This window comes from Aotus nancymaae, unplaced genomic scaffold, assembly GCF_030222135.1.
Source record: "Aotus nancymaae isolate 86718 unplaced genomic scaffold, 86718_ANA_hifiasm-v0.15.2.pri h1tg000108l, whole genome shotgun sequence".
In the NCBI taxonomy this organism is placed as follows: Eukaryota; Metazoa; Chordata; class Mammalia; order Primates; family Aotidae; genus Aotus; species Aotus nancymaae.
The window spans coordinates 10,499,601-10,524,674 of record NW_026988523.1 but is presented as its reverse complement, the minus strand read 5'-3'; the positions used below and the strand labels follow the sequence as shown (position 1 = coordinate 10,524,674).

At 38.6% G+C, this 25,074-nt stretch overlaps 1 protein-coding gene across 5 annotated transcripts in view; it reads right to left on the bottom strand.

Annotated features, from left to right (window-relative positions):
• Window positions 1-21,244, bottom strand: part of RASAL2 (RAS protein activator like 2) — a 375,087-nt gene extending 353,843 nt beyond the window's left edge. Inside the window, exon 1 of one of the 5 annotated variants that reach the window (XM_012444491.3) lies at window positions 20,662-21,244. In XM_012444491.3, coding sequence (XP_012299914.1) covers window positions 20,662-20,863 — 202 coding nt within the window. In that variant the 5' untranslated portion in view covers window positions 20,864-21,244. Of the gene's footprint in view, window positions 1-16,840; window positions 18,140-18,800; window positions 19,104-20,661 lie in introns of those variants that run through there. The other 4 variants (XM_012444487.3, XM_012444488.3, XM_012444493.3 and 1 more) reach the window with 4 other exon arrangements.
• Between the last annotated feature and the right edge of the window lie 3,830 nt (window positions 21,245-25,074).

The window sequence follows — 25,074 nt, the reverse complement described above, 5'->3', positions numbered from 1 at the left end:
ACACATTCCTTCAAAAACACAAACAATAAAAATAGGAGGAAACAACTTTAATAGAGGAGATCTATATTTTTTAACAAACAAAAAACAAAATAACCTAAGGCTAACATCATACTTAAATGGCAAATGACTGAATGCCTTTTACCTGCAATCAGGCTGATAGCAAGGATGTCTACTTTCACCACTTCTATTAAACATTACACTGGAAGTTCTAGCCAATGTCATCAAGCAAGAAATAAGAGACATCCTGATTTCGAAAAAAAGAAGCAATCTTTGTTTGCAGACAACATGATCCTCCATTTAGAAAAGTCAATGGAGGGCCGGGCGCAGTGGCTCATGCCTGTAATCCTAGCACTGTGGGAGGCTGAGGCGGGTGGATCACAAGGTCAGTAGTTCAAGACCAGACTGGCCAACATGGTGAAACCCCGTCTCTACTAAAAAATACAAAAATTAGCTGGGTGTAGTGGCTCATGCCTGTAATCCCAGCTACTTGGGAGGCTGAGGTAGAATTACTTGGTTGCAGGGTACAAGATAAAAATGTAAAAATCTATTGTATGCCTCTATACTAACAACAAATAATTGGAAATTAACATTTTTAAACCATACATTTACAATATTATCAAAAATTATGAAATACTTAAGGGTAAATCCAACAAAAGATGTACTGAAATCTTTGTACTAAGAAATCAAAGACAAACCACATGGAGAAATGTATTGTGCTCCCAGAATGAATGACAGTATTATTAAGATAGTAAGTCTCCCCAAAATTATCTATAGATTTAACACAATCCTAATCAAAATCTTGCAGGCTTTTTTTCTGTAAAATTGACAAAGTGATTCTAAAATTCCCAGCCAGGTATGGTGGCTCACAGCTATAATCCCAACACGTTTGGAGGGCAAGATGGGGGTATCACTTGAAGCCAGTAGTTTCAGACCAGCCTGGGCAATACAGCAAGATTCTGTCTCTAAACATACACACACACACACACACTCTCACGGGCATGCACACACACATACACACATACAAAATCAGCCTGGTATGGTGGTGCATGCCTGCAGTCCTCGCTACTCAGGAGTCTGAGGTGGGAAGATTGCTTGAGCTCAGGAGTTCAAAGCTACAGTGAGTTATGATCACACCACGGAGCTCCAGCCTGGGTGCAGAACAAGACATATGAGAATGCAAATGATCTAGAGTAGTCAAAGTAACTTTGAAAAAAAAGTCAGGATTGTATTTCTCACCTCAATTTATTATTAATCTATAGTAATCAAAATAGTATGCTTGTAAGTCAAGACAGAAAACAGACCAATGGAACAGAATAGTCCAGATATAAACCCACATATATATTTCATTTTCAACAAAGACACCAGGACGCCTGAACGCTGAAAGGACAGTCTTTTCAACAAATGGTGCTGCAACAATTAGATATCCATTAAAAAAAGAATTTCAATCCTTATTCTGTACCATACACAAAAAATACAATCAAAATGGATCATAGAACAAAAATTATAAAACTTTTAAAGAAAAAATGAGAAGAAATCTTTGTGAAATTGGGCTAGACAATGTACTTCTGCTTAAATAAAATAGCAAAAGTACAATGCACGAAAGCAAAAGAAAAATATGGATAAATCAACCTAATCAAAATTAAGAATTTTAATTCTCTGAAAGGTATTTTTAAGAGAATAAGACCAGCCACAAAATGAGAAAAAATAATTACATATCTAACAAATGACATATCCAAAATATATGAGGAATTCATATAATAAATTAGACAAAATCAATTTAAAAATAGACAAAAGAAGCCAGGTGCAGTGGCTCACTCTTGTAATTTCAGCACTTTGGGAGGCTGAGGCAGGTGGATCACCTGAGGTCAGGAGTTCAAGACCAGCCTGATCAATATGGTGACATCCCATCTCTACAAAAATACAAAAATTAGCCGGACATGTTGGTGGGTGCCTGTAATCCCAGCTACTCAGGAGGCTGAGGCAGGAGAATCGCTTGAACCCGGGAGGCGGAGGTGGCAGTGAGCTGAGATCATGACATAGCACTCTAGTCTGGGTGACAGAGCGAGACTCCATCTCAAAATAAAATAGACAAAAGATTGAACATTTTACTAAAGATACATGAATATCCAATAAGCATATGAAAAGATGCTCAACATCGTCAGTCATTAGGGAAATGCAAATTGAAACCACAATCGCTATCACTGCACACCTCTTGAAATGGCTAAAATTAAATATTGATGAGGATGTGGAAATGGAACTTACACACACTACTGGTAGGAAAACGTGGAAATGGAACCTACATACGCTGCTGGTAGGGGAAATGTGATAATGGAATCTGGCACACACTGCTAGTGGGAAAATGGTACAACAACTTAGGAAATCAATTTAGCAGTGTCTTAAAATATTAAAAAAGGCCAGGTGTGCTGGCTCATGCGTGTAATCCCAGCACTTTGAGAGGCTGAGGCAGGAGGATCCCTTGAGCCCAGGAGTTTGAGATCAGCCTGGGCAACATGGCAAAATCCTGTCTCTACAAAAAAAATTAGCAAGATGTGATGGTGTGTGCAAGGACTAGTACACAAATGTTCACAAAAACTTTATCTGTCATAGTCAAAAAATAAAAATAACCCAAATGTTTATCAAAAGGTGAACTGGCAAATAATTGTAGAATATCAATGGGATACTATAAGCAATACAAAGGAATTAACTATTGATACATGCATTAAATGGATGAATCTCAAAATATGCCGAACAAAGCCAAACAAAAGATTAGTATATATCATACGATTCCGTTTAGAGCTGGCCTTCCATAAATTCCACATCCATGGACTGAACCAACTGCAAATCAAAAATATTCAGTTAAAAAAAATACAACTATAAAAAATGCAGAATACAAATTTTAAAAAACAATACAGTATTGCCAGGTACAGTGGCTCAATCCTGTAATCCCAGCAAATCCCAAATTTGGGAGGCTGAGACAGATGGATTGCCTGAGCTCAGGAGTTGGAGACCAGCCTGGGCAACATGGTGAAAAATTAGCCAGGCATGGTAGTGTGTTCCTGCTTTAGTCCCAGCTACTCAGGAGGCTGAGGAATGAGAATAGCTTGAACCTGGAAGGTGGAGGTGGTAGTGAGGCAGGATCACGCCACTGCACTCACCTGGGCAACAGAGCAAGACTGTCTCAAAAAATATATATATGTAGTATAAAAACTATTCACATAGGATTTCCATTGTATTAGATATTTTATGTAATCTAGGGATGGTTTAAAGTATTGAGAGGATAAGCCTATGCTATATGAAAATAGTATGCCATTTTATTGATGGAACTTGAGCATCTGAGGATTTTGGTATCTGTTAGAATCCTGGAACCAATCCCCTGGTAAATACTGAGGGATGAATGTACATAAAATTCTTGAAAATCCAAACTAATCTATTAAAGACAGAAAGCAGATTAGTAGTTGTCTAGTGTTAGGCTGGAGAACGGGGGAAATTACAAAGGGATGCAAAGAAACTTTTTAGATAAAATAAGTTATTTTTTTTTTAGATAAAACAAGTGATTTCCTTGATTGTGGTAATGGTTTCATGGTTACTTACTTATTTCAAACACATCAAATTACACTTTAAAGATGTGTAGTTTGTTCTATCAATTATGCTACCGAAATCTGGTTGGTTGGTTGTTTTAGAGATGGTATCTTGCTCTGTAGCTCAGGCTAAAGTGCAGAAGCATGATCACAGTTCACTGTAGACTTGAACTCCTGGGCTCAAGCAATCCTCCTGCTTCAGCCTCCCAAGTAGCTAGTACTACAAGTGCAGGCCATAAAACCTGGCTAATATTTTTATTTTTTTTAGAGACAGGTTCTCACTATGTTGCCCAGGCCGGTTTCCAACTCTTGGCCTCAAGAGATTCTCCTGCCTTAGCCTCCCAATATACTAGGATTACAGACGTGAACCAACCATTCCTAGCCTAAATCTGGTTTCTAAAAGATATATGAATTGGTTAGAATGAAATACTATGACTCACTTCCCATTGCTGAATTGGCCAAAACAGAAACACAGATTTTTAAGAACTCCAACCTATTCGTAAGAAATGAAGTTAAATTTCAAAACTGATTCACAGTTTTGTGTGTATGAATCATGCTTTAAGTTTCTAAGTCCTTGAAATATAAACCCTGGGATATAAATTATGAATTACAAAGCATATTTTCTGTAAGTATAGTCAGGCTCAAGAGGAACCTAGAGAAAGAGAACTAGGCTCACTAAGAGCCCACAGTGTTCCCGAGCTTTGAGAAAAGAACATGTGAAGGTAAGTACAGGAGCATGCACCTATAATCCCAGCTACCTCGGAGGCTGAGGCAGGAGAATTGCTTGACCTCAGGAGTTTAAGAACGGGCTGGGCAACATAACAAGACCCTCATCTAGGAAAAAAAAAATTGCGAATTCTATCAATGTCCTAAAATACCTCCTGGAGGGCCAACCTCTGAACAATGTTTTGTCTAACCTCGTTGAGTGAAAGTGAATTCTCTTTCCTAGAATTACTAATATTAAAGTAGAAGCCACTTGAATAAATCCTGGAGTAAATAAAGCTATGTCCTAGATGAATACAATTCATCATCCTTAAGATTGTGTAGTTAACTATCAGTAGTCTCACTGGCTTGATCAAACATAAGTAATAGGCCTAGAAAAGCATGCTTTTATAGAAAAGAAAAAAGTTCATATTTTATATTACTGCTAAAAATACATGGGTTTTAGAGAGCTAACAGACTTTGTTTAACCTTTTTTAAACATAGAACTATTCAAATGGCTCACCCACATAGAGTTTCTTTATTTACAGTTCATAAAACTTGTACTACTTGATGAAGACGTTCTGTAAAATCATGAGGTTCAGCCGGGAGCAGTGGCTCACGCCTGTAATTCCAGCACTTTGGGAGGCTGAAGTGGGCAGATCACAAGGTCAGGAGTCGAGACCAGCCTGACCAAGATGGTGAAACCCTGTGAAAATACAAAAATTAGGCGTGGTGGCACGTGCCTGTAATCCCAGCTACTCTGGAGGCTGAGGGAGGAGAATCACTTGAACCTGGGAGGGGGAGGCTGCAGTGAGCTGAGATTGTGCCATTGCACTCCAGCCTGGGCAAGGGAGCGATACTCCATCTCAAAAAAATAAATAAATAAATAAAATAAAATAAAATAAAATCATGACATTCAAAGCATATCAAGCATAATAAATGTCATTATTTTATAGTCATGGTACTAGTATAAAAAACTCATAGGTGAACTACAGGATTGGGATACAAATGAACAAACATCATATTGGATACTTTTTATAATAACTATTTGTGTTTCTTATTTGTAAGAAGTCAAATTATATAGTGGTTAAGAGCACAGATTTGAGAGGAATTTCCTAGATTCAAATCCCACATCAGCCACTTGCTTTCTGTATAATGTTGGACAAGTTCCTCTACATCTTTAGGCCTTCAATTCCTCATCTATAAAATGAGAAAAAAATAGTATTTACCTGATAGGGTAGATATAAAGATTAAATAAGTTAGCAGGCATAAAGCACTTAGAACTGTGCCAGGCTCACAGTAAACAATTGTTTTCTCATTATCATCATTATCATCATGCTCATGACTGCTATAGTTATAAGAGTTAAGATTAATATGTAAAATAATTAACACCATCAGTGACAATCTAAAAAATACAAATACATCTACTGAGAATTCATGCAAAAAAAGGACTTGAATAGACATTTCTCCAAAGATATACAAATGGCCAATAACCAATAAAAAGATGCTCAGTATCATTAATCATTATGGAACTACAAATAAAAACCACAATGGGATATCACTTCACACCTACTAGGATGGTTAAATCAAAAATGACTAATAAATGTTGGCAAGGAAGTAGAGTAATTGGAACCCTTGTGCATTGCTGGTAAGGATGTAAAAGGGTACATACAGCTGCTGTACCAAAACAGTTTGGCAGTTTCTCAAAAGGCTAAACATAGAACAACCATACACCCAGCATTTCCACCCCTAGGTATATAAGAATGGAAAGCAGAGACACAAACAGTTATTTGTATACCAAAGCTCACAGCAGCATTATTCAAAACAGACAAAATATGGAAACAACCCAAATGTCCATCAACAGATAAATGGATAAAAAGGGTAGTTTATACGTAGTTTATACATACAATGGAATATTTACTTAGCCATGAAAAATGAAATTTTGATATATGTTACAAGAATGGACCTCAAAGCCATTATGCTTAGGAAATAAGTCAGACACGGGCGGAAAAATGTATGATTTCATCTATATGAGTTACCTAGAATAGGCAAATTCATGGAGACAGAAAGAATAGAGGTTACCAGCTGTTAAAAAGAGAGGAAAGGGAGAGTCACTGTTTAATGGGAAATTTTAAGATCATGAAAACGTTTGGGGTATAGGTAGTAGTGATGGTTACATAACATTGTGAATGTATTTAACGTCAATAAATTGTACACTTATGAAAGGTTAAAATGAAAGTTTGCTATGTTTACCATAATAAAAAAAAGAACACAAAATAATTTATTGGTTACTCGATCTAGCATGCTCACTTTTATTCCTGCAGTTCACCGAAGAACTCACATTGGTCTCAAAGAGGCAGAGAAGATAGGATAAGACAGACTGTAAAATTATAAGATAACTTAGAAAAGCACAAAAATGCTTGTGATATATTTTAACATAAATATGTTAAATTTAAAACAGTAACTGAACTTCAATAATAGAAACAGGGTAATCTTTCAAAAATAACTACTGGATTGGGACTCAAACAGTAATGATCTCACTTCACCAAGAGTCTTTAGGAATCACTAACTTTTTCACAATTGATAAAATGGAGAAATGACAGCACGTTTAATAAGTTTGCTGGGAGGAAAAAAAGCAAAGTACTTCAAGATTGTAGGGAAAAAGCAACTGTGTAAAAACATATCATTTCATACAATACACTCACAGGTAAACAGAATAATATTACTGGATATATACGGAGAAAATCATTACTTCTAGTCAAGCTACAGGAAAAGAAAGATGATCAGCTAATATATATTACAAAACCAAGCCTCTCTCAAGGTGACACTGGCATGACAATCTCGGTATAGACCAAAACTACAACCTAAAAGGCAAATAACTGCAAATGTTCTCTTAACTTATTTTGGTCGAAGTTGCAAAAGAATGACTGAAGACTTTCTGACCTGAACAAAACAAGAAGAAATGTGACTATATCTGGAGTGTCTATTTTAATAGGAATCAACATAAGATTCTGCTCTCTCTTAACCATGTTATCAAACTAGATTCAAAAACAGGAATATAACTTTTAATTTCTATAAAAGGAAAACTATTACGAGGTCTTTATGAAACTAGAAAACATTAAAAGCAAAGTCATTGTTTTAGACATTACAACATCTCTTTTGTTAGTTGGTAGCTACTGTACTGACCATCTTATTCAAGGTCCATACAATGATACCGAGTAATCACCAACCACTTGGACAAAGAGCAGCCATTTCAAAATAGGAAAATGCAATAGAAAGGCCTTGGGTTTCTTCACTCAGAGGAATTCTTGAAATTTACAAATACACATAAAGTTGTACACAGTCAAGCCTAAAAGAACCATGGAGGGAAATCTGTAATTGTGGATACACTATACTTCAGCACAAACTGGAACATGAAAATATAGATTACAGTCAGGCAAAGAGATGTTTTATGCTGTCAGTTACTACCCTGGAGATAGTATAAATGCTATCCTTTCTGGAAAATTATTACATAAAATATTAAAGTAAAAAATTTCATTGTAATAACTGAAAAACAAAACAATTAAGAATAATCTTCACCTTTTCAGTGTATCCCTCAGAGCAAAAGAGTTACAGATTAACTCCTAACAATAATGTTGTCATCTACAGTGATTTCATGTTTCCATGAACTAACTTAGTAAAATACTTTAAAACTACAATTGATTTTTACTGAGTTCAAAAAGAAAATGTGGCTGGGTGCAGCAGCTCATGCCTATAAATAATCACAGCAACTTGGGAGGCTGAGGCAGAGGATTCCTTGAGCTCAGGAGTTTGAAACCAGCCTGGGCAACACAGTGAGATCTCATCTCTACAAAAAGTAAACAAATAATTAGCTGGGTGCAGTGCTGCACACCTGAAGTACCACCTACTTGGTAAGAGGTGGGAGGATCCCTTGAGCCTGGGAGATCCAGGCTACAGTGAGCCAAGATAGCACCACTGGATTCCAGCTGAGTGACAGAACAAGACACTGTCTCAAATAAAACAAAGAACCCAAAAAAACAAAAAGAGAATGGGTCTAGTAATTTCAGACACTTCAAAAACTGACAAAAATATTGCCATACTTTTCCATTATATCATATCCTTCATATGTCTTCATTATTTCATACTTATTTATGGAGCAAGATATTTGCAAATCATATCCTGCCAAATTTAACTTAAACAAAATTTTCTACAAATCTCCAGAGTACTAACTGGATAAAGGATTATTTTTTCATTTCATTTTCAAACTACTCTTAAGTCATTGTTAAAAGTTAAAACAGTTTGTTCTTTTTCTAAGTTTGTTCCTTTCTGGCCTAGCAAGACAAGCTTATGCTTATGTTACATGCTAAACAGCTAACTGGTAAAAGAAACTCTGGTTAGCTTTGTTAATGGTCTATATAAAATATGATTTTTTTCCAGAGTCTAATTCCTATTCCTGCCATTGTTTTTTTCTGAAGAAAAGATTTTAAATTACTTTAGTCATTAACATGAGTTCTTGTTGCCATTACTTGGATTTGGCTTTGTTTAACATTATGATAAACTTGCCTCAGAACAGACCTAAATTAATCCCATGCTATAAAACTGAGTCATTAACACAGTATTATATAAGACATACAACTCAATCACTCAACCAGGTAAAACTAAATGAAACTATATTCAAATCATGTTCAAAAGAAATTTCACAAATGTCAACTCCTTCTAACTAAGATAAAAGTTACCAACTGTGTGCTTCTTGGAATACCTAAAACATGTGTCTGCCTCAAGTTATTTCAGTTGGAGAGTCTGACATAATATAAATAAGACCATGGTCATGGATTTGACCTTTAGCAGACCAATTGCTTTGAGTCTATACTCCCGCCCTTCCCTCATTCACTTGGAAATATGCCATTAATCAAAAGGCATGCCATTTGAACAACTAAGTTTCTGAAGACAGTCTTAAAGGCATAAGGACTCAGGGCATTTACTATGTGCTACGCAATATTTAAGGTATTATACAAAATTTATGTAAAAAGATTTTAATACATTTAATACATTGAAAGTAGCAACAAAGCAGAACTTAAAATTATGACCCAAATTTCACATACTAGAGGCAGGAATTACTTTCCAGGAAGGTTTTACCAATTTGGCTCTAAGTCTCAGGCCTTTAAAAACATTTCATACTCTTCTAGGAAGTCAGCGTAAGGAAACATTCAGAAATTTGGTTCAAAGACTTGTGCACAAACACAAATCAGTAAAGTGTTAACATTTTTGAAAAATGTTAACATCTAAAATAGAATAATGGCTAAATAACATAAGTCATTAAAAATTACATTTTCATAAAGTCTCAATAATAAAGCTGTGTGATACTGGCACATGAATATAAACAGACCAATAGAACAGAATAGAAAATAATCTTGAAATAAAGCAAATATAAATGGCAATCTTGTATAGAATAAAGAAATCTTCTTAAAAAGTGGGAAAAAGTTGGATTCTTCAACAAATGATGGTAGGACAACTAGAAAGCCATCTTTTAAAAAATGAAATTGGATCCATATCTCATATTTAATACCAGACTGGATCAAGATTTGAATGTAAAAAATAAAACCAAAGAAATACTAGATAAACCATGAGAGAACAACTGCAGAATAGGAAAGCCCATTCTTTTTTTTGTCCCCCAAGGGTACTTATACAGTACCTTAGGGCATATACAGGGGGAAAAGAATGGGCTTTCCTGTTCTGTCTGAGGTTATAAAATAAAGGTCCAGAGAATTCCCAGGAAAGATCATTCTAACTCTGACATAAAACCAAAAAGCAATAAAGGAAAAAACCTGATACATTCAATGGTATAAGAATCATTTCTTCATAGGGGTGGAGGGAATACCATAAGAAAAATGAAAAGACAAATGAAAATACTGGCAACTGTTGCAGATAAAGGGTTCTTTAATTAAATACTAAAGAGTTCCCTAGTATGCTTTGCTTAATATACTAAGTTCCTACATATCATTAAGAAAAAGATCCAAGAACCCAATGAAAATGGGCAAAAGGTATGTACAGTTCACAGAAAAGGTTGTATTTAAAAGCCTCTTAAAATGAAAAGATGTTCAATCACACTTAATGTAAGAGGCATAAACAAATTAAAATTAAATTAATTTTTTTACCTTTTTTTACGTTTCGAATTGTCTAATTCAAAATTTCTTGATAATTCACTGTGTGTGGGGAGACAGGCACTCTCATATATTGCCAGTGAAGTGCAGATAGGTAGGGCAATTTGGCAATATCTTTCAAAATTACAAATATACATACCTTTGACCTAGCAATTCTATGAATTTTTCTTACAGATATACTCATACACAAGCAAAATGGCTTATACTCAAGATTATTCATTGTGGACTCACTTGCACTAGCAAAACGTAGGGAATAATTAAATTAGTTATGATTAATTTGGGCATTATGCAGCTATAAAAAGAATGAGGGACCTCCTTACAAAATGAAAGGAAAATATAGCTGAGGTACAGTAATAAGTGAGGGGCAGAGGGGAAAGGAGGAAGAAGGAGTCTCAAAGCACAGATAAAAATCAATCCTGGCCGGGCGCGGTGGCTCACGTCTATAATCCCAGCACTTTGGGAGGCCGAGGCGGGTGGATCACGAGGTCAAGAGATCGAGACCATCCTGGTCAACAAGGTGAAACCCCATCTCTATTAAAAATACAAAAAATTAGCTGGCCATGGTGGCGTGTGCCTGTAATCCCAGCTACTCAGGAGGCTGAGGCAGGAGAATTGCCTGAACCCAGGAGGCAGAGGTTGCGGTGAGCCGAGATCGCGCCATTGCACTCCAGCCTGGGTAACAAGAGCGAAACTCCGTCTCAAAAAAAAAAAAAAAAAAAAACAATCCTAATGGGCTATCATATGTGTAAAAATAGAGAAAAATGCATATATGCAGTAAAAACCTTTGTTACCACTTCAGATATAAATCAATTTACTGGCTGGAGATCCCCAAAACTCATGGCCAACTTCATTTGCAGGTTTGTTCTGGTCATTTCACTAACCTCACAGAAATATAACCCTGAATTTTTTGTAAACTAGATTTCTCAGACCCCACTTATGGCAGGATTTTTACATATTTATCTATCTATACATTTGCTTCTATGCACATGGAATAGGTATGGAAAGATACATAACAATTTCAAGTATTTATTGATTGGGAAGAAGGACAATCCCTGCCAGACGGCAAGTTGTAGGGGCAAGGAGGAAGGGTGACAGAGATCTCATGGAATATCTTTTTATACTCATTGAATTTTGGAACAAAGGAAGATATTACCTATTTTTTAAAATAAGTTAATAAAAATATATTTGAAAAAATTGTTAGTTTTTAATAACATGAGAAAATATACCTAAGAGAAAAAAGTAGGATGTAAAATATATTCAGCATGATACCAAATATGTATTAATACAAAAAAATCTGTATGCAAAAAAGACTGGACTAAAACACAATAAAATATTAAAAGAATTGTTATCTCAGCCAGGGGTGGTAGCACACTCCTTTAGTCCCAGCTATTCAAGAGGATGAGGTGGAAGGATCCTTTGACCCCAAGCAATGGAGATAATGTGAGCTATGACTGCAACACTGCACTCCAACCTGGGCAACAGAATGAGACTCTGTCTCTAAAACATAATAATAATTTTTAAAAAATAATAGTTATCACTAAGAGGTGGAATTACAAATGATTTTAATTTTGGCTTTTCCTAAAATTCTAATTCTTCATGTTAAGCACAAATTATATTCACAATCAGAAAAAGGTTATTAATTTTTAATGATAGGAATCAGAGGTTAGAAATTCAAGTGGAAGGTATAAAGTTATTAGGTATTATTCAGGGTTCTAAGCATCATACATGATATTCAAATTTCCTTCAGACATCACTTCCAATCACAGCACCAAAAAAACATACGGATAAAGAGCTTAGGAACACATATGAAAAAAATCTCATCTGTCCTCTGGTCTACCTTTTAGGGATTATTATGAAATTATTCTCATCCTCCTACTTTATGGATGTTTTGTCCATTTTTGTTTTCTGTTACCTAGGTAATGGTACCTCCAGCATTTCTCTTAAAAGACTGTGAAACTAACAATCTGGTATTTCTCACTGTCGAGTTTTCCTGACCTTCAGCTTTGAGAGGCCATCTCCCCAAGGGAAAGCAGTAAGTTCTAGAAGCTAAATCAGGAGGCTAAGGAATCTGAGGTTAAGAGTTCCAATCCCGACCAACTGTAGAATTTGTCTCCAATTTGGTGAATAAGCTAAACTTCCTGAGCCAGTTGCTTTAATGAGAAAACCTAAAGGACTGCTTTGAAAACTATCAAAAACTATGACTTTAAGGTTTCATTTTAACTTTTCAGACTATTCTTCTGAATTTTGTTTTCTTATCTATGTTGAATATTTTCCCCTCACTAAATTTTCACTCTCCCAATCGATAATCTGTAAGTATTACCAATCCCTTAGACTCAGGGATGGAAGTAATGGGTACTTTTAGAAAGTCTGCTACAAGTAAGACAATGTGAACAGAACTTGAGCCTCGTTGAAGACAATTTATGGAGGGGTAAAAATAAAATCAGGATCTAAATCGAACCCTTATGAACAGAGCCAACAAAGACAATTATTTGATATTACTAACACCTGGTAAGGGATGGTAACATTCAGACTTCTCATATCTGAACCCAGCTGTAGAGGTAAGGAAAATGATAACTTCTGTATTATAGTCCAGTAAATGAAATCTGGTATATACCTTCAAGGGTTCAATTTTTATTTCTTTTGTTTATACTCAGTAACACCACTGTAGTGGGCCTCAAGACTTCTCTTTTCCCTTCTATTTGTGTATCACATTACCTCCTGATGGCTGCCCTCTCATTATAAAATAAATTACATGAAATTTGCAAAAGGGTTTTCTACTTACTATCCTTAAAAAGCACTTGACAGGCCGGGAACGGTGGCTCACACCTGTAATTCCAGCACTTTGGGAGGCCGAGGTGGGCAGATCACAAGGTCAAGAGATGGAGAAGATCCTGACCAACATAGTGAAACCAGTCTCTACTAAAAATACAAAAATTAGCTGGGCGTGGTGGTGTGCGCCTGTAGTCCTAGCTACTTGGGAGGCTGAAGCAGGAGAATTACTTGAACCCAGGAGGCAGAAGTTGCAGTAAGCCAAGATGGCACCACTGCTCTCCAGCCTAGCAACAGAGCAATACTCTGTCTCAAAAAAAGAAGTACTTGACAGCCTTTGAGAAGAAAGGTGTTTTTACAAACATCAGATGGCAATTATTTGATTAATCAGCCTCCCAAAGTGCTGGGATTACAGGCATAAGCCACCACGCCCGGCCCAGCTTGTCAAGTACTTTTTAAGGCTAGTAAATAGAAAGAGTGAAGCAATTTCAGTAGCTTCACTCAAAGCACACTTAGCAAACTTCAAACTCCTCCTCCTGGTTAACAAGACCAAACAACTCTAGTTAGTTAAAAGTTTTTCCAATAGGGAGAGACAAGGGAGCAAACAGCCGAAGTTTTTCTGAATTAACTGTAATTAGTTGAATGCTTTTTTGTGGTTCACCTACCTAAAAGGTGATCAAATCACTTTGTGCTACTGAAGAGAGCAACTGCAAAGAACAATTACCTAAACCCTCTATTGCAACTTACGGCATCCTTCCTTCCAATGAAACAAAGGATCAGAAACCACTACCTTGCCATCATTTCCTTAGTAATCTTGGTAAAGTCTACCATGTATGTGAATCTCTTTTGTTTTTCTTAGCAAACCACAGAAATTTCATTTAATGTAGTAGGACACAACTGTACATCTTTTTTTTTTTTTTGAGACTGAGTCCCATTCTGTTGCCCAGGCTAGAGGCACAATCTCAACTAGCTGCAACCTCTGCCTCCCGGGTTCAAGCAATTCTTGTGCCTCAGTATCCCGAGTAGCTGGGAGTATAGGCATGTACCACTAAGCCCTGCTAATTTTTTTTTTTTTTTTTGTATTTTCAGTAGCGATAAAGTTTCACCATATTGGCCAGGCTGGTCTCAAACTCCTGACCTCAGATGATCCTCCCACCTTGGCCTCCTAAAGTGCTGGAATTATGGGCATGAGCCACCTCAACATGTGTTCAGGCTGGGCGTGGTGGCTCACATCTATAATCCCAGCACTTTGGAACGCAAGGCTGGTAGATCACTTCAGGTCAAGAGTTCAAGACCAGCTTAGCCAACATGGTAAAACACCGTCGCTACTGCAAACACAAAAATCAGCTGGGCACAGTGGCAGGCACCTGTAATCCCAGCTACTTGGCAGGCTAAGGCAGGAGAATTGCTTGAACCCAGGAGGCGGAGGTTTCAGGGAGCTGGATTGTGTCACTGTACTCCAGCCTGGGAGACAGAGCAATATTCCATCTCAAAAAAAAAAAAAGTGTTCAGCAAATGTTATTATCTGAAAAAGATAAAGGTGATCCATACAAACTATTCTCAAACAGGGGTGTTCTAGAACTTCGTATTATTTATGTCCAAAGATGTGTATAGATCCTCAATTTCATATCTGTAATTCCTAAATCAAAAAAGCTCTGAAAAGCAAAAGTTTTTTTTTTTTTTTTTTTTGAGATGGAGTTTCGCTCTTGTTACCCAGGCTGGAGTGCAATGGCGCGATCTTGGCTCACCGCAACCTCTGCCTCCTGGGTTCAGGCAATTCTCCTGCCTCAGCCTCCTGAGTAGCTGGGATTATAGGCATGCGCCACTATGCCCAGCTAATTTTTTGTATTAGTAGAGACGGGGTTTCACCATGTTGACCAGGATGGTCTCGATATCTTGACCTCGTGATCCACCCACCTTGGCCTCCCAAAGTGCTGGGATTACAGGCTTGAGCCACCGCGCCCGGCCAGCAAAAGATTTTATTTAATTTTTCTGGCAGTAAATTCTGACCTGCACTGACATAAGGCTATTTATAATCTTTATGCCACTTGGTATGAATATTCTTTTTTTTTTTGAAACAGAGTCTCACTCTGTTGCCCAGGCTGGAGTATAATGGCATAATCTCGGCTCACTGCAATCTCTGCCTCCTGGGTTCAAGCAAGTCTCCTGCCTCAGCTTCCCAAGTAGCTGGGACTACAGGTGCATCCTACTATGCCCGGCTAGGCTATTTTTTTGTACTTTTAGTAGAAACGGGGTTTTACCATGTTGGCCAGACTGGTCTCAAACTCTTGACCTCAAGTGATCCACCCGCCTCAGCCTCCCAAAGTGCTGGGATTACAAGCGTGAGCCACCACTGCCAGCCTATTTATTTGTTTAACTGCAGAAATATTAGCATGACGGTCTAGTCCAAATGGTTTTGGAAAAGAGATTGTGGTTGCATAATTCTATTCCTCAAAAATATTTTCATTGTTTGAAAATCAAATAGCAATAAACCAACATGATAAAGGGTAGAAAAATACTAAGATGTTATAAATCAAACTATCATCTATGAACATTAATAGAGCACACAATTTAAATAAGACATACAAATTTTCTCTCAAAAGAAGAAAAAAGGAGGCTATTTAAAATAAACAGTATTTGCCTAGGCATTCTTAGAAGTTCTCTCTGATTTCAGTGAAAAACTGTCTACTCTTAACGTGTTTTAAATGTATTTGGAAATCACTGGAAACTAGTATGTCAGCATTCAAAGCCTATGCTATATCCTAAATATTGAACTCAAGCTTAAGATTCCAAAAATTTCTAAAATATGACTACTCAGGTGTAAAGATTAAATTAACAGTACCTGAAAAAGTTAAAATACGAAGTACCATGAACATGTTTGGGGATGTATTTTATACACATTCACTGATTTTCTTCTAGCAATCAATTAGCTAAGTGCACAAAGGTTTTTGTCTGATTGAACAACTTCATGCATCTACACATTATTACAAAACAGGGTGCATACTTAAGACATGTAAGAATGAGTAATTCACTAAGAATATTCACAGTTACAGTTAATTACATTAAGAACATCCTGTAGAAGGCCAGTGAGTTAGTCATTTCTAGTTCATACTGGACCCAAATAAAACAACTTCCTGGACTTGTTACTAGTTTCAACATTTTAAATAAACTTAAAGACATACCCTCTAGAAATGTAATTTTTAAAAATCTCATCCTTTGTCTTAATTGGTGAGGCATAAGCAGTATCATATAACACAGCCAGATAAGATTCTTGCCTCGTCAAACCATATTCAGTTCATGAATATGAACTTTTATGAATTCTTACCAAATTCCCACTGCCACATTTCTGGAATTATAATGAAATATGATTAATTCCCTTTTTCTTTTGTTTGATTAAACAGTACTAGCATTTAGAAATTTTCCATCAGGTCTCTATGTTATCAATAAACAATAACCTGTATACAAGCTTAATGGTAATAAGGTTGATGCTATTCATTTTATTAACAGAATATTTTACCTAATTCATTCTGATAATATCAAGAGTTAAAAGTACAAGATTTCTTGTTGATCCCTTTCTTGTGCTGATTATATGTCCCTTCTAACTCTCCAAGAGCATATCTGAGCACATACTTGCAGGCCTGTCACACTGATGCGTGCAGAGCTCCACGGCAGGCAGTCCTAGAGACTGGGATCTTAAATTTCTTCCAAAGTAGTATCCATCCATTCATGGTAAAGTATTTAATTTTAATGTTCTCATTGTTTACCAGAAAGCACAGACAGTGAGGCTGGATTTGCCACTCCCGTTTCCTTTCACTATGCTGCTGAGCTTTTTCAGCCAATTGACTTGGCTTTCAGGCTATAAATATCTGAAAAATGTTCTGCATTTGATGCTCTTGGATTCTGTATCCATATTTAGCTGTTTGTGGCATGCCTTTGTTTAAGCTACTCTACCACCCATACAATCAGTCAGGTTGAGATCTGAATGGTCAAAGGACAAACGGATCAACATTCAACAGACATTGACTTACTATGAGCAAGGTACCAATCTGGCAGACAAGTTGACAATGAAAGGGGTGGCAAGACAGGTACACAAAATAAACAAGGCTCCCCGATGTCAAAACTTTTATAGTCTTGACAACACATGGGCACAACTTATATATAATACTGGAATAAAACAAATGAAACATTTTACAACTAAAAGAAAATGAAGATTAGGAAAGACAGCATAAATATTTTCTCTCAGCCATGTGCATTAGTTTGTGCTCTAAATATAGATCCACCTATTATAAAGCCCTCAACATATTCCAGAAAAGTTTTCCAAGTCATGGCAATACACAAAACTCTGAGTATATGTATTATGACAATATATACATATATACATACGTACACAATATATATGTATTATCAACCAAGGAGCCAAACGTGTCAACAACAAACTCAAAATAGTGCCCAGTCTTCAAATTTTGTGAGGCAAACAAATAAAATACTGTTTCTAAAAGTTCCCCTTTAAGATACTCTTTAGGGGGTTACTTCTGTTGTTTGTTCCCATTATGATTTCAAACAAAAGTATATTGCAGGAGATGTAAACTGCACTTAACATAGCTCCTTATTACCCTATCTTTAGAACCCACATGGCTATTTTAGGTTAGGTCTCAAAAGTGAATGAGCTAGACCTAAGAACATCCCCATACTCACCTTCCTATCTTGTGAAAACATTCCAAATAAATAAACGTCTGCCTTCAATATACCTTCTTTCAAAACTCAGCTCGCTGACCTTTTGATAAAACTGCTCCCCAGAATCCCCTGACAATCATGATTTAAATGCATTAACTTAAGGGTTTGGTTAGTACCTGGCCCCAAGAGCCAAGATAAAAGACTGTAGGCCAACCTGTGGGTAAAATAATGGACTAAGCCACAGAATCAGACAACTTTAAAGCTAAAAGGGACCACAGATACCAATTACTCCAGATTCCACTTTTATGCAGAAACCTAAAGACCATGAGTTAAAACCACTTGCCAAGAGTTAGACAACCAGTTTGTGGCAAAGCCAGAATGAAAACCAGGTTCTCCATCCCCAGTTGTATACTTTAGGTTTCTAGTTGTATACTCTAGATTCCCAATTTGTAGATTTCCCTAAAACATGTTAGACTACATTCATCAAAGTCTCTTTAAATTGTGAGAAAAACCTAGATGATCCAAGACAATGAAGGTTTTGAACACACAGACAAGAAACAAGAAAAACAAAATTAGTATATTCTCAAAATTGTTTTTCTACATTCTATTATTTTTATTTCAAAGTTTTTACTTCAAAATTTTTAAACATACACCCTGTTCATACAATAGGCAACTTAAAACTAGCTAAGGACATAGCCAAAAGTCATTCCAATAGTTCTGAAATATTTACATCAAACTAAAGACAACAAAGTAGTATCCAGGATGAGCTGCCTCAGAGGAAGGAAAGTAGCAATACTAAACAACAAATAAAAACAACTTTTGCTTAACTGATAGAGAAAAAAAAAGGTTGCAAGGCAGTGGAAAGTCTGCAGCTGGTCACAGAAACGCATGCAGAAATGCACACACATATACATACCACGCATGCATTTCTGTGATGCATGATATGAAGTCTTGAAATCAACTGAACTACGCAGAAAGAAAACTTCTAAGTCATGGTGACTCTTGAACAATAAACATATACCCTGTTCAGAAGGACAAAAGAAAAAAAAAACACAACGTACTTGATCTCTCTCTCTCTCCCCCTCTCTCTTTCTCTCTCTCTCTCTCACACACACACATAATATACAATATGTATTTCACAAATCAAGCCCTAGGAATGGACTACAAAACATGTATTTATAGACTTTTATGTCCTTACAAACAAAGAACAATAGTTAACACTAGGTCCAGAGAACCCAGAGAGTTTTGAACACTGAAATACCAAATTATCATATATTCTTAGAATAGCATGGCCCTATTTCTAACATCACAGAAAAAAACAGTATGCCAAAGAAGCGTGTAAGGAGAGGAAGATGACAGAATGGGAAAACGTTGTAACTACAATGCACTCTAATTCCTAGGCACTTTCGGATTCTCATCAACCTTTGTTATAAATGACCAGCTAAGTGGGATTAGCAGGCAGGCAGAAAATCAGGCACCAAAGTTATTAATCTAATTTGCTAAGAACAAACTGGGTGACCTTGTGTCGTCCCAGTCCTTTAAGTCTTCCGGTAAGTAGAGTAACATCAAGAAACACCCAGCAAAATACAAAGTAGTACATAAATAAATCCTTAAGAACTGGTTATAAGAAGAATTGTTGGATTTTTATGATTAAAAAGGCCCATAGTGATGATTTAATCCAATCCACTCACTTTACAGATGAATCAACAGGCCAAAAATGTGACTTCGATCTACCCCAAATCACACAGCCATTTAGTGGTAGAACTGAGGCAAGAACTTAGATCTCTGGACTCCTAGTTCTATGATCTTTCTAACAGGAAAAAAAAAAAATGTACTTGATCACTACAGGCTTAGATGCACATGCCCGCAGGATAACATCTTAACATTGTGTTTGATCCCAGGTGCTTCAAATTTGCCATCTTATACTCAGCCACATTACTAATGTCTTTTGTAGTCACGTGAGTTAGGCGATAAACATCTTGCCATTTCAATATTTTGGAAAGCCACGGCTCAGTCCTGAATGCAGGCTATAAATCCTTAAGCTATGAGTTTTCAAAACCACCATGGTTTTAGTGCTGCCACAAGGCTCACCCTAATAGAATCTCATCATTCAGTTTTAATTAAAGAGGTGGTTACCAGGAATGCAGAAAGGGAAAGTTTTAGTGTGTTCATCACTTTTAACCTGCTGAGTGGCAACCCAGTCACTTTACAACGAGACTCAGAAACAATAGTGCAATCTGAAACAATCCACATCCTTTGGAATAAGTGGTTGCTTTTAGAGAGAGTGAGGTTCAGAAAGAGGTTATAGATTAGTCTGCTCCCACCAAATACATAGTTTGGATTTTTTTTTTCATTCATTAGCTTATCCTCTGCTTTTTCATAATATCTTGGTTTCCAGTCTTGCCTCACTCAACAAGAGAAAGACGAAAACCCATTCACTTAGTTTCATGGTGTTTTCCATCATATCTTCCTTAAGACTGATTGCCTGGCAGTTCTCTTGAAGTAATCGCCTAAGAATTATGTCTTAGATAGCCCAACTCCCGCATTAAACTTAACTGCAGGTGTCTGAGGAGGTCCAAAGACCATACTGAGTTACATCACTGCACAAATGGTAGTCTGAAGAAACTTGTCAGAAATGCACACCCAGAACAAAAATGGATGTGGGAAACTGACCCAGCACGGAGAAGGACTGGGAACGAGCCTGAGACTTACGGAATGAATTTCAACCCAAGCAAAAATAGGAAACACCAGCCTCTAAGACGGCCTGCGGTCCTTACCGTACACCCGGACCCAGCTCTGCTGCTGGCACACGGACTCCAGAAGGATCCGATCCAACATGCCACCGGCCACGGCTCCACTGACTGGGACAACCGCGTCCAGTTCCTCCGGGGGCAGCGGCGAGTCGGACTCCAGCGCCGGGAACATCTCCGGCCAGGACAGCGCCTCCGCGGCTCCTCCGGACGACAGAGAGAGCTCCATGGTGCCCCGGGGGGGACGAGGCGGCGGCAGCGGGGCGGGCGGGTGCGCGGGTCCGCGCCCTGCCTGCGGGAAGGGGAAGAGGAGAGCGCGCAGCGAAGGCAGGGACCCGAGCGGCAGCCGGCGCGGACGCCTCTCACCTCCTTCCCCGTCGCCCACTGCCCGAGGCTCAGGCGCTGCAGCCCACCTGAAGCCAGCGGGCGGGACCCAGGCCGGGAGGAGGATCCAGCGTGACCTCGACCAGGGGTGGGTCCGGGCTCAGGTGTGTGTGGGTCCCTCCCGGGAGAGAAAGCACAAGAATTCAGGAGGTAAGGCTGGCCCTCCCGCCCCCTCGGAGCCGCCTTCTTCAGCCCCGCCGGCGTCTCTCGCGGTCCGACCAGGCTCGGGCTGGGGATGGAGCCGGGCCGGGCAGGGCTGGGCTTGGGGGCGTCGCCGCCAGGGGCCGCCCCCTCTGACCGGCTCCCGCTGCCGCCGCCGCCGCCTCAGAAGCTCCGAGTGCCCGTTCCCTCAGCCTAAGGAAGGGTAGGGGGCGGTGGCCCAGGGTTCTAGCCCGCCAGTCCTCGGCCCCCACTTCTGGAATGAGCCGGCCCGCCCCCTAACTCTCAGGCCACCTCACGGGCCGCAGCTCTGGCTCTGGCTCTGGCTCCAGCTCCGGCTCCTGCTCCGGCTCCGCGGCGGATTCCACAAGCCCGGCAGCCGCGGCGGTGGCGGCGGCAGGCGGCATCCCAGGGTGATAGGCTGAAGCAATCGAGGACCGAGAGCCCGGCCGCGTGTGCACTCGAGTAACGAAGCGGGGGAGGGACTGCGCCGAAGACAGGAAAAGTCGGACACCGAATTATTCATCCGGCCTGTCCCGCCTACTTTCCAAATACCCTCCCCGGGAGCGCCGGGTATTGAGCGGTCCCGGTGTCTGTTGCTCAAAGTAAAGACCGTTTGAGAAGGCGGGGAGGAAAAGGGGTGCGGGAAATTTAAACAGAAAAGAAAGTAGCTTCCCTTAGTTATCACACCTTTCCTGTTTGTTTCTTTCTTTATGGGCCAATGTTTCTTATTGGACGAAGAGATAGAAGAAGCTGCTTTATCTTACAGTCACCCAAGGGGGAACGCCTTTTTCCTTCCCAGAGTGGAGTGGCAGTGGGTCTGGGATTGTGGGATATGCACAGGGTCCGCCCTCCGCGCCCTGTCCGCGCTGAAGCTGGACTTGTCATTGGTTTACAACAGCATGGTGAAGAAGTATGGTGTGGATGGATAGACGGGCCTCTCAGGCACATGAAATGCTCAAAAGCCTAGTATTAACCAAACATGTTTCTCTGTTTTGTCTTTGATCTTTGTGCAATGTATTGGCTTTTTTCCTTTAATGATGTCACTTGCATTTTATTTTTGGTTTATTTGCAGACTGTCTCCCTCCTTGGCCGTGGCTTTACTTTTATGTCCACCCAAGGCGAGATTCACCAGTTTAGATTTAAGAAATTACTGACAAGATAACAATAATAATTTCAAAGTTGAAGAATAGTAATTTAAACCGTGCCTTGGACTTCGTAGATCTCCCACAATGTTTCTTGAATGTGGCTACCTAATGTGGAACAAGATTTTTTGTAATTACATGTTGCTATTTTTAATACCTTTAGTGGCGGGGGGTTGGGGGGTGCTTCTTGTAGTCTTTCCCCCCACCTCCCTACTTTGCACAGAGACTGGTCTGCAAGGGGACCTGTTAGTTTTCTGGTTTTGTGGTGTCCTGGTATATTGTTTGGGAGTTAATGAGGATGTATTTTGTGAGTTTCTCCAAACTCTTATTTAGAGTAATAGTATTTCAAAGCAAGAAGTTTTTAGAGATAACCTTATTCTGCCTGTTGTTTAACAGGTGAGGAAACTGAGGAAAACCCAGGTTACCTGGAAAATCAACCACAATTACAGATAGTTCCACAATGACTCAACGAATATTACTTCAACTTTGTTCCCTCAAGCACCTTTTGTGATTAAGCTTGTTGATCTGTGGCATGATGGTTTATTGGAATGGTCATTTTTAATATCTAGGACCCTGCTTGCTTGCTTACTAGACTGGCTGCAAAGTCAGTCTTCCACGTGTAAACAATAGTGTGTGCTTTAGTGCATAAGAGATGATGAAGCTAGGAGATTGCAGGGCTCAGCACTGAGCAGACCTAGAGCATTTTTATTTATACTAAATTAAAGCCATGTTAACATAAGTTAGAGAGAAAGCGAATATGGCATCAGATATGCAAAGCTGAATATCTCTTTACTAGTCAATGTATAAGGAATTTATTTACCCAAGCAATTATCTTAAAAACAGCATTACAAGTGGTGGGCGAAACATTTCCAGAATTTATTTACACATTTGCTCCCTCAGTGACATTCATTCTTGAGCTCAAGAAAAGGCCTCTGCCAACCCCCAGTAATCCTGCTTTTTTTTTTTCTTTAAGTTCTGGGATACATGTGCAAAACGTGCAGGTTTGTTACATAGATAGACATGTGCCATGGTGGTTTGCTGCACTCATCAACCCGTCGTCTAGGTTTTAAGCCCCACATACATTAGGTTTGTCCTAAAGTTCTCCCTCCCCTTTCCCCCCACCCCTCAACAGGCCCCAGCGTGTGATGTTCCCTCCCTGTGTTCACGTGTTCTCATTGTTTAACTCCCACTTACGAGTGAGAACGTGTGGTGTTTGGTTTTCTGTTCCTGTGTTAGTTTGCTGAGAATGATGGCTTCCAGCTTCATCCATGTCCCTGCAAAGGACATGAACTCATTATTTTTATGGCTGCATAGTATTCCATGGTGTATATGTGCCGCATTTTCTTTATCCAGTCTATCATCAATGGGCATTTGGGTTGGTTCCAAGTCTTTGCCATTATAAATAGTGCTGCAGTAAACATGTGTACATGTGTCTTTATAGTAGAATGATTTATAATCCTTTGGGTATTATTTTGGTATTATAATCCCAAAAATGAGATTGCTCGGTCAAATGGTATTTCTGGTTCTAGATATTTAAGGAATCACTACACTGTCTTCCACAGTGGTTGAACTAATTTACACTCCCACTAGCATTCCTATTTCTCCACAGCCTCAGCAGAATCTGTTGTTTCCTGACTTTTTAATAATCTCCATTCTCACTGGCATGAGATGGTGTCTCATTGTGGTTTTGATTTGCACTTGTCTAATGACCAATGTTGATGAGATTTTTTTCATATGTTTGTTGGCTGCATAAATGCCTTCTTTTGAGAAGTTCATATCCTTCGCCCACTTTTTGATGGGATTTTTTTTGTCTTGTAAATTTGTCTAAATTCCTTGTAGATTCTGGATATTAGAACTTTGTCAGATGGGTAGATTACAAAAACTTGCTCCCATTCTGTAGGTTGCCTGTTCACTCTGATGATAGTTTCTTTTGCTGTGCAGAAGCTCTTTAGTTTGATTAGATCCCATTTGTCAATTCTGGCTTTTGTTGCAACTACTTTTGGTATTTTAGTGATGAAGTCTTTGCCCATGCCTGTGTTCTGAATGGTATTGCCTAGGTTTTCTTCTAAGGTTTTTATGGTTTGGGGTTTTACATTTAAGTCTTTAATCCATCTTGAATAATCCTACTTTTTTTTAATCTAAACCCTCAAATACTGGTCCCTGCTTCACCACCCTATCCTGACCCCAGACTAGCAGCAGGTCATTATCTAATTGCCTAAGTAATAGTATATCTGGAATTTATTTAATGTTCATAACTTAAAAATAAAATACTTTCACAGGCCAGGCATGGTAGCTCACACATATAATCCTAGTGTTTTTGGAGGCTGAGACAGGAGGATCACTTGAGCCCCAGGAGTTTGTGACCAGCCTGGACAACATAGTAAGACCCCCCCCACCATCTCTACCAAAAATAGAAAAAAATTAGCTAGGCATGGTGGCACATACCTGTAGTCTCTGTTACTCAGGGCACTGAGGCAGGAGAATCACTTGGACCCAGGAGTTTGAGACTACAGTGAACCATAATTGCATCACTGTATTCCAGCCTGGGCAACAGCATGAGACCCTATCTCAAAAAAAAAAAAAAAAAAAAAAAAAAAAGAAAAGAAAAGAAAGAAGGAAAATACTTTCACAACCTAAACAATAATTCTGTGAGATAAGTAGAACCAGTATTTTTAAATCACCATTTAGAAAATTTTTAAAAATTTAAGCATAGAATTTTATTAAGCAACCTACCCAAACATGGCTATTTAGT